The sequence below is a fragment of the Monoraphidium neglectum genome, assembly GCF_000611645.1.
Source record: "Monoraphidium neglectum strain SAG 48.87 unplaced genomic scaffold scaffold02703, whole genome shotgun sequence".
In the NCBI taxonomy this organism is placed as follows: Eukaryota; Viridiplantae; Chlorophyta; class Chlorophyceae; order Sphaeropleales; family Selenastraceae; genus Monoraphidium; species Monoraphidium neglectum.
Genome location: NW_014010925.1, coordinates 1 through 8,347, shown reverse-complemented (window position 1 = coordinate 8,347; position 8,347 = coordinate 1). Strand labels below are relative to the sequence as shown.

The window sequence follows — 8,347 nt, the reverse complement described above, 5'->3', positions numbered from 1 at the left end:
GAAGGGGCTTGCAGGGGCACAGGCCCCGCGGGGCTGACGGGGGCGAAGGCAGCGCCGCTGCAAGGGCGATGGCACCGATCTGGGGCGCGCGGCACGCCCCTGCAGTCGAGCAGTTCGGGCAAGCGCGCCTCGCCCAGCACTCCCCCCTGTTCTGACCCCACCCAAACCCCACCCCGCACCGAACCCTCCCCCACGGAAACCACTCCCCGCGCAGGCGTTCGACCGCAATAACAACGGCACCGTCGACGCGGCGGAGTGGCAGGCCGTCCTGGGCGACATCGGGCCCGAGGGGGAGGGCACGAAGCGCTATATTTTCAACCGGGTGGACAAGCTCGCGGACTCGGACGGGAAGCTGTCGGCTGAGGACCTGGCGACTGCCGTGCAGCTGGCCAGGGACATATTGCTCGGGGGCGGGCCGTCGTCGGGCCTGACATCGGGCGGCTTCTGAGGCGGCCGGCGCATGGGTTGGGTCTCGCGCGCTCGTCCAAATCCCAGCCGTGCAGTTTCAGGTTCTCTAGATCCTCGGCGGCCACAGGGCGGCGGCCCTGGGCCGCCCTGAAGAGCTGCTGGGTCCGCACGCCGCGGACCTTGTTGCTGCGCGGCACCTCCATGCGGCGACGTGCTTGAGGGCGGCTCTTTCGCTGTCATTTGTTGCACGCGCGATCGATCCACGCTTGCTGCTCCCAGAGCCTGCAGTTGCGCCTTCTCTGCATGTCCGCTTAGCTTGGGGCCTTTCCTTTCTCCCCTGGCTGCACGCACTGCGGCCTCCACGGCAACACCGCCCACCTGGCAGCCAGCAACGCCCGCCCCACAAACAGCAGCGGCCCAAAGCTGGCCGTTCATGCAGGCGCACCGCCTCAGGGGTTTCAAGTGAGGCCTTTCGCATCATGTTTCAGGCCACAAACGCCGCCCTGTCATCCGTCTTTATACGCGACCGCGGCGCTCGCCGGCCCCCCTAGGCGCAGCAGCTCCGTCCGGCCGAACCCAACCTCGGACGCCCACCCTTGGAAGTCTCTAAAGGTGTAGTCAAAGCTGCCCTCCTCCCCAAACTCTGCCAGCATGTTGAGGCTCATGAAGAGGCCCCAGCGGTTGGCGCGCCGCGCGTCATCAATGATGAGGTCGAGCGCCACAAACGCGCCGCCTGGCGGTAGCGCTGCAAAGGCCTGCGAGTTGGGACGCGGGCGCGGCGGTGTGTTGGGGGCGCGACGGGCCGGCGCTGGTGGAGGCATGGGGCGCAGGCGGCAGCGCAGGAGGCTTTTTGGAATTCTTCAATGCTTGACTTTTGCGGGGGGTAGCTGCTAGCACGCGTGTCATTCTGTGTTGCACCAAGATAGGTGCTTGCTGGCTCTCGCCCGTTTGCACTTGCACCCCCGCCCCCCAAAGATGCGTTGTTGTTTTCACGCGCGCTCATCTGTTTACGAACAATGGTGCCTCGATGAAGCCGGCAGGCTGTCCAGCTCAAAGCAGCCGGGCGGACGAGCCGTTTGTGCGCACGCGGCGCCCTGCCCGCAGGACGCACACCCCCAGAGCTTCAGCCTCGCACAATGGACGGAGCCACCGTGTAAACCGGCGTCACCAACGCGCCAACCGCCTGCAAAACCCTAACCAGCCAGCGCGCCACGAACCAAGGCACCCACCTTGCGCATCAAAAGCAGCTTCTTTTCGAGGCCCCCTGTAGGGCGCAGAGGGACGAGCCGCGAATCAGCGCCGCACAGCAGTGGGCAGCAGCACACGGGTCGGATGCGGGCCAGTGAGTCGCGGTGCGTGCCGGGTCCTGGCACCTGCAGGCGCGTGGCAAGCTCCTATTCTCCCGCCTTGTAAATCATGGCATGTCACCCCAGCCAGCACGCCAACCCCGTGGGTCGACATGCTGGGTTTTGCTTTGCCACGCACGTCAAGCCGCGGCAAGAAAGCCCACATGCAAATGATCCGAGGGGGGGTGCGGGGCCCGCCGTCGCCAGCGACTCACAGTCGTGGAGGATCATGGACATGGTGATGACGTCAGCGGCCGGGAAGGGCGCCTCGGCGAAAAAGTCAAGCGCCTCAAAGCGCACGCGGCCCCCGCCCAGACCCCACCGCGCAACCTCTGCGGTGGCCGCGCCCCTGAGCACTGGCAGGTCAGCGCTGACGCAGCGCATGTGGGGCTGCGCGGCCGCCACGGCGCAGCTCAGCGTGCCGGCGGAGCCGCCGATGTCCAGGAGTGTGGCGTGGCTTGAAAAGTCAAACTTTGATGCAAATGCGACAAATGTGGCTGTGAAGGGGTGTTTTTGAGGGCAGGAGGAGGGATGAGGGACAGAAGCTTCTAGCAACGGGATGGGGTGTAAATGGTAGTCAGTTGGGAGGAATTTGCAGTGTGGGCATTGCATGTGGTTTGAAGATTGGTCGGCAGAATTAGTTCCTGTTCTGAAGTTGAGCTGCCACAATTGAAGCGACGCAGGGAATCCTCTCACGTCCCGGGCGCCAACAGCAGCAACCCTCCTCGCACCCAAGTTTGCGCCCGTCATGCCGGCGGCGAAGCGCGCTGGTGCGCCTGCATCGCCGCCGTCGCCGCCGAATGTCTCGAGGATGTCGGGCACCAATGCCTGCGCGGCCTGGGGCTGCACGCCCGTGCGCAGCGAGTCCTCCAAGAACAAAAACTGGGGGTAGCTCCTGCGGCGTGCGCGCGAGCAGGGCTTCAAAGGTCAGGCCGTCAGGTTGGTGGACGCCCCCGCGGGGTGGGAGCCGGCCGCGGGTCGCCGCCTGGAGCGAGCAGCGCAAGAGCTGCGGGCCGGACGCGCTGCGCAAGCCAGTTGATGCAGGCCACCGCGCCCACCAGCGGCCCCACCTGTCGCAGTTGATGATTACGAGGCCGCCGATGTAGTCGCGGCTGCCGGGGCAGAGGTAGCGCTCTCCGTCTGGCGTGTTGCTGTAGAGCGCTCTGGGGCCGTCGCCTGCACGTGTCACATATGCAGGTTGGTTGCGACAGGATGTGTGCCGGCCATTTGCTTGGGCTCATGCGTGATGTGGGCTGGCCAAACCACACTCTCAGCAAGAAGCAGCCAGCTTCCGGCGCCGGCTGCGGCAGCAGCGGCGGCCTCGGAGCCAAAGCGTCCGTTTTGAAGGCACCATCCACCAGCAGCAGAAGCGGCGACGCAAGCAGCAGCGACGGGAGCGGGATCAGCTGCTGGGACAGTAGCAGCAACAGGAGCAGCGCTGGCATTGCCCACCCTGGCGCGCCAGGCACTCCTCAGCCACTAGCAGGTCAAGGAGGTCTGCCACCCCCCTGAACCCAGGGTCTGCGCGCAGCCCCAGCGCGCGCGCTACTTCCGCCACCGCCATCCCCTGGCCGCCTGCGTGCGCAGCGTTTCGTGCGTTGCGGTTCGGGTGCGGCGATCCGCGTGCGGCGGGGGGGAGGTGGAGGGGTCGCAAGGGGCCCTGGCTAAACCACGGCCAGGGGGAAATGTGCTGCGCATGCGTCCATGCGAACTCCAAGCAGCCAACTGCGGCGGGAGGGTGGCCGGCGGGTCACCGCCCCTCACCGCTCAGCTGCTGGTGCGCCCGCAGGACCTCGAACAGGCCCAGCTTTGTAGCGACCTGGAAGGCGCGCGAGGGGCCGTACGCCCTCGATAGTGCCAAGAATCGCCACGGCTGCGCGCGGTCATCGTACCCCGCCTGGTCGTCGCTCTGCGCTGCTCGCGGCAGCTGCCCGCTGCCGCTGGGCGTCGGGCGCGCCTCCGACATCGTGGATCCTGTGAGTTGTGCTGGTGGAGCTCGCGGGGCGGACGTGCGCAGCGGCCGCCGCCGTGAAGTGCGTGGGCGGCGTCACCACCAGATCAGGCTACCCAACAGCGCGGCTTTGCAGCGCACATGGATGGGCGGATCTCTACACGTGGTAATGGAACATATGAGCTATATTACGGTGCGGTCAAGGCTTGCTGTGCAAGCCAGTTACAGTTCAAAGGTTTCGGCACTGGCGGTGATGAGTGATCCACACCGCTGATACCCGCCCGAACCAGCGAGGAGGCCGGGGCCCACCAATGCACGGCTGCGATTGCGTTGGTGTATTCCGTAATTGCCCTTCGTCCTCTGAGATTTACAGGCCGCCCTACAGGGGAGGGCCCCTCCTACACAACTCGGAGAGCTCGGCCCGGCCATGCACCCCTCAGTCCAGGCAGCCAATGGATTCCGAACGTCCCGATTTTTAGCTCGCAATCGGACGGCCAGCAGCAGCAACTCCCATGCTGTGCCTCGCGCGCCACACACCGCCGCACGTGGCGGTCGGTACCCTTGTGCCGGGGCAAGCGCGAGCGGCAGCGAATGCTCCACAAGCCCGACGCCGCTTGCACGGCGGCATCTGCTGCAAGCAGGGCTGGTGACCTCTGCGGCGTGGGCCGCGCAGCAGCTGCAGCCGGCGCGCGCAGAGGCGGCAATCCTTGTTGGCCCCGCCCAGTCGGGCGGCAAGTTTGCGACCATCAACGAGGCGATCGCAGCAGCCGAGCAGGGCGGCATCATCACAGTGCTGCCCGGCCGGTACGAGGAGCGGATAACGCTGGACGGCAAGTTCGTCACAATTCAGGCTGCACAGGTGTGGCGGGAGCCCCCCTTGCCACACGCAGACGGTGAAACCGCGCCCCGTCCCCGATGCGTCAGCACGGCCGCGGCGAGGCTCTGCGCAGCACGCCGGCGCCGGGCGCCGGCAAGCGGCAGCCCCGCCCAATTCCCAGCACGCACAGCATGCATAAAAACGCCCGCCTCGAGCGTTGCCGAGCGCCATGTCTGCGCCCTCGCTGACCCTATGTATTGCAGGCGGGCAGCGTGGAGGTCGTATGGGAGAGCTCCAGGCCGTACGAGCACACCCTCGAGTGTAAGAACACGCAGGGGGCCGTGGTCGTGCGCGGCATGCTGCTGCGGCACCGCAGCCCCAGCGTCGCTCAGAATTATTGCGTCTTCGTAGGGGTGAGCCGTGGCGGGGGCCAGGAAAGGGGGACGCGTCGCAACCGGCGAGCCTGGGCGGCGGGAGGCGGCGAATGGTTCGCGGCCACCGCCGTGCAAGCGTGAGGGGCGGGCCGGCCTGGCATGGACGGCTCGTGGGGTGCGTGAGCAGTGTGAGCTTGTTGTGGCGAGCGACGTCTATTGCAGCAGGCGTTGCGTCCGAGAGGGGGCAGATGATGAGGGGGTGGTGCTCGGACGCCTTCCTCAATGCCTGGCGGCACCCTGAATCAACTCTGTCTTGAATCTGAATCGGCCGGACGCCCCGTCCCGCCCGCCCAGGCGGGCAGCAGCCTGGTGTTGGAGGCGTGTGACGTCAGCAGCAGCTCGGGCAACGGCGTGGGCGTGGAGGGCGCGACGCTGCAGCTCAAGGACTCCCAGGTCCACAACTGCGAGCGCCACGGCGTCGCGGCGTTCGGCGGCTTCGAGGGTGAGCGCCGCGCAAGGCTCGATGCAGCGGGGGCGCCGCGGGGGGCTTTTCACGCTGCCCTGCTTTGAGCGCGCCGCTGCCTGCAGATTCGCCGCTGGCACAGCTCACGGCCTGCATACCCTGAGCTCGGCAAACCCGCCCCGCCGCCCGCGGCTGCTGTGCGTGCGGGACCCTGTCATGCCCATCAGGCGCTCCAGGGCGCTGCCTGGTGATGGGCTGCGCGATCAAGAGCAACAAGCTGTCGGGCGTGTTTGTGCGGGACGGCGGCAACGCGGTGCTGCGGGACAACACGGTCGTGGACAACGGGGAGTATGGCGTGGCGTTGCTGGTGGGTGCTCGGCCCCCGTGGCCTGTGGGCGCGTGGGCGCGCTCGCTTGGCGGTGGGCGCCCCCTCTGCAGGCTTGACAACCTCACTGGCGCTGCCCAGCCATTGAGGTCCGGGATAAGAGCTAGCTCGTGGCATGGGCTTTGGCGGCACACCCGCTTCCGCGGCGCACCCGCCCCCGCCGGCCGCCCGACGCGTGCGGATACGAGACGGATCACCCCGCGCCGCGCCCGGCCCCGCCGCAGGACGGCTGCACGGCGCGGCTCTTTGATAATAAGGTGGCGGGCAACGCGGCGGGCAGCGTCCGGGTCGACGTCGGCAGCGTGGCTGTGGACGTGTCCGAGGTCAACGGCAAGAACGCGCTGGACACGCCCGCCGCAGCCATCAGATTGTAACAGAGAATTTTGCAGTGCAAAGGGCACGCACATGTTGTAGATGATGTCACTTTGTTGCACAGCAACGTGGCCAGCAGTGAAACATCCCAGAAGTCTAACAGCAAAACTCAACAGCTGCCTGGTTGTGAGGTGCATGCAGTCGAGAAACACTGCATCAGAACCTCAGAGGGGCGTGGAAGAGCTGCAGCCCAGAGCTGGCACCAACGTCCCTTGCGATTCCACATCCGAGGGCTGAAGCAGCGCTTTGTTTGCATGCATGGCCGGTCACACAATTCACCATGTTTGCAGCTCCTTCGTTGCACAGAGTCGCTGCAAGGCGGCGGCCCCGTGCGCCTCCACAATGACACAACCCACCCTGCACTGTTTGGAGAAGCCCGCGCAATGACCCTGCACCTGATCAAGGGATGGCAGCCACGAGTCTATAACACAACCCACCTCCATCAACAGAGGCGAGGGATACATGCGCCATTTTTGCAGCTGCGACCGAACGCAACCCCCTGGCATGCAGTGTATGCAACTGCATGCATGGCGTGACGTACCGGCGGGCCGTCACGTCGGTACATCCCTTTGTGTTCGTAAGCTGAATCGGCAATGCAAGGCAAGTAATATATCCATTTCCCAAGGCCCGTGAAGGCCAGGCCCCTGGAATTCGTATGCGAGCAGCACAGGGAGGTTACTGTTCAGGTTGCCCACGACGTATTCGGCAGTCAATGTCAAACGTATCGATCATAGCCGAATTAAGTTAATCTATTACTGCGCAGCTACAGAGAGGCAGCCGGCAGAACCCAACCGCTGGTAGTGCTCCAGAGCCAGCAACGCGACCCAGGGGGGGGTCCGATCGCTTGCTGAAGATGACTTGAAGCTGCTGACCAGGCTACAGGCCAAGCCAGCGTGGCAGCGAGGAATATAGAAGGCGCAGCAGCTGCAGTGGGCCTCAAAGGGCGAGTAATTGCTCTGCAAAGTGGTGGAAACGTGCAAGTATACGCTCTGATTGCGCAGCTGTGAGGTGCCGCGGCTGTGTGCAGCCGCTGCTGCGCTGTCAGTCCACATGGCGCCGACGCCGCGCGCAATTAAACTGAGCATCTGCTCTGCTGGCCGCGCCACCGCGATGCTGCACAGACCCGGGCTGGCACATGATGATTAAGGCGCCGGGGCGCAAGCTGAAGCTAACGGACAAGATCCGCAAGTTCTTCGGCCAGGAGGGGGGCGGCAGCAAGCAGCAGACGGCCGGCCCCGACGGCGCCCTGCGCATCGCCTCTGTCGACGGCGTCCAGTCCCGCTGCCTCTCCGTCCTGCCGGCGTCCTCCCATGGCTCTGAGTGGGCCATGAGCGGCGCCGCCGGCGCCCTGCTCGAGGGCGGCCGGGCCGGCGCCGGCGGCAGCGGCGCCGCCGCCGCAGCGGGGCAGGGAGCGGCTGCGCTCGCGGCGCTCAACCTGGTGTCTGCGAAGGCCGACCTCAGCAGCAACCCCCGCACCACCGGCAACGGCGACCCCGCATGCTCGCTGCATAACGAGGTCTGCTTCCCGCAACTCCTCGACACGCTCGCGTGCGGCGGCCCCGAGCAGCGCGCGGTGGCGGCAGAGGCGCTGTTCAACCTCACCGCCGAGTCCGACGCGGCGCGGCAGCGCGCGACCGCGGCGGGCGTCGTCGCGCACCTGACGGAGCTCCTGTCCAGCGGCACCGACCACGCCCGCATGTACGCGGCCTACACGCTCAGCAGCCTCACGAGCATCGACGAGGCGCTGGCGCAGATGCGCGAGCGCGGCGCGCCCGCCGCGCTCGTCGCGCTGCTCGCGGGCTGCCCGCTGCTCGTGTGCAAAAAGGGCGCGATGCGGGCGCTCGGGCGGCTCGCGAGGAACGACGAGGCCGCGGCGGAGATCGTCGCGGCCGGCGGGCTGCGGCCGATCGTGTCGCTGCTGGGGCATGCGGACGCGAGCCTCGTCCGGCGCTGCCTGGTCGCGCTCTACTTCATCGGCGCAGACAAGCCGGAGCTTCAGTCTGAGCTCGGCGGCGTCCCCGGCGCGGTGCAGCAGCTGGTGGCGCTGCTGCGCAGCGACAACCCAGATGTGCGCGCCGAGGCCGCTGACGTCATCAAGGTCGTCTCCCGCAGCAGCGCCTGTGGCGCCCAGGTCGCGGCCGCGGGCGGGCTGGAGCTGCTCGGGGCGCTGGCGGCGGGGCCGGGCGCGGGCGGCGGGGGCGGCGGCGGAGGCGGCGGCGGGGGTGGTGGCG

At 67.1% G+C, this 8,347-nt stretch overlaps 4 protein-coding genes across 4 annotated transcripts; 3 read left to right on the top strand and 1 right to left on the bottom strand.

Moving 5' to 3' along the window:
- Window positions 1-214: 214 nt before the first annotated feature.
- On the top strand, window positions 215-448 carry MNEG_11350 (hypothetical protein; the record flags this gene model as incomplete). Its single annotated transcript, XM_014040181.1, has 1 exon — window positions 215-448. A coding segment is annotated over one exon (234 nt), but the record flags the coding sequence as incomplete, so codon positions are not given.
- Window positions 449-914: 466 nt separating this feature from the next.
- MNEG_11349 (methyltransferase/methylase) lies at window positions 915-3,720 on the bottom strand (the record flags this gene model as incomplete). The annotated part of the gene is made up of 7 exons (XM_014040180.1): window positions 915-1,163; window positions 1,638-1,672; window positions 1,970-2,251; window positions 2,486-2,649; window positions 2,825-2,930; window positions 3,207-3,329; window positions 3,519-3,720. The coding sequence occupies 7 exons, from the start codon at window positions 3,718-3,720 to the stop codon at window positions 915-917; spliced, it is 1,161 nt and encodes a 386-aa protein (XP_013895634.1).
- A 126-nt stretch (window positions 3,721-3,846) lies between these two features.
- MNEG_11348 (hypothetical protein) lies at window positions 3,847-6,118 on the top strand (the record flags this gene model as incomplete). The annotated part of the gene is made up of 6 exons (XM_014040179.1): window positions 3,847-3,898; window positions 4,347-4,564; window positions 4,786-4,935; window positions 5,251-5,398; window positions 5,587-5,726; window positions 5,969-6,118. 6 exons carry the CDS (start codon window positions 3,847-3,849, stop codon window positions 6,116-6,118), a joined length of 858 nt encoding a protein of 285 aa, XP_013895633.1.
- Window positions 6,119-7,251: 1,133 nt separating this feature from the next.
- MNEG_11347 (hypothetical protein) lies at window positions 7,252-8,204 on the top strand (the record flags this gene model as incomplete). The annotated part of the gene is made up of 2 exons (XM_014040178.1): window positions 7,252-8,114; window positions 8,183-8,204. 2 exons carry the CDS (start codon window positions 7,252-7,254, stop codon window positions 8,202-8,204), a joined length of 885 nt encoding a protein of 294 aa, XP_013895632.1.
- Between the last annotated feature and the right edge of the window lie 143 nt (window positions 8,205-8,347).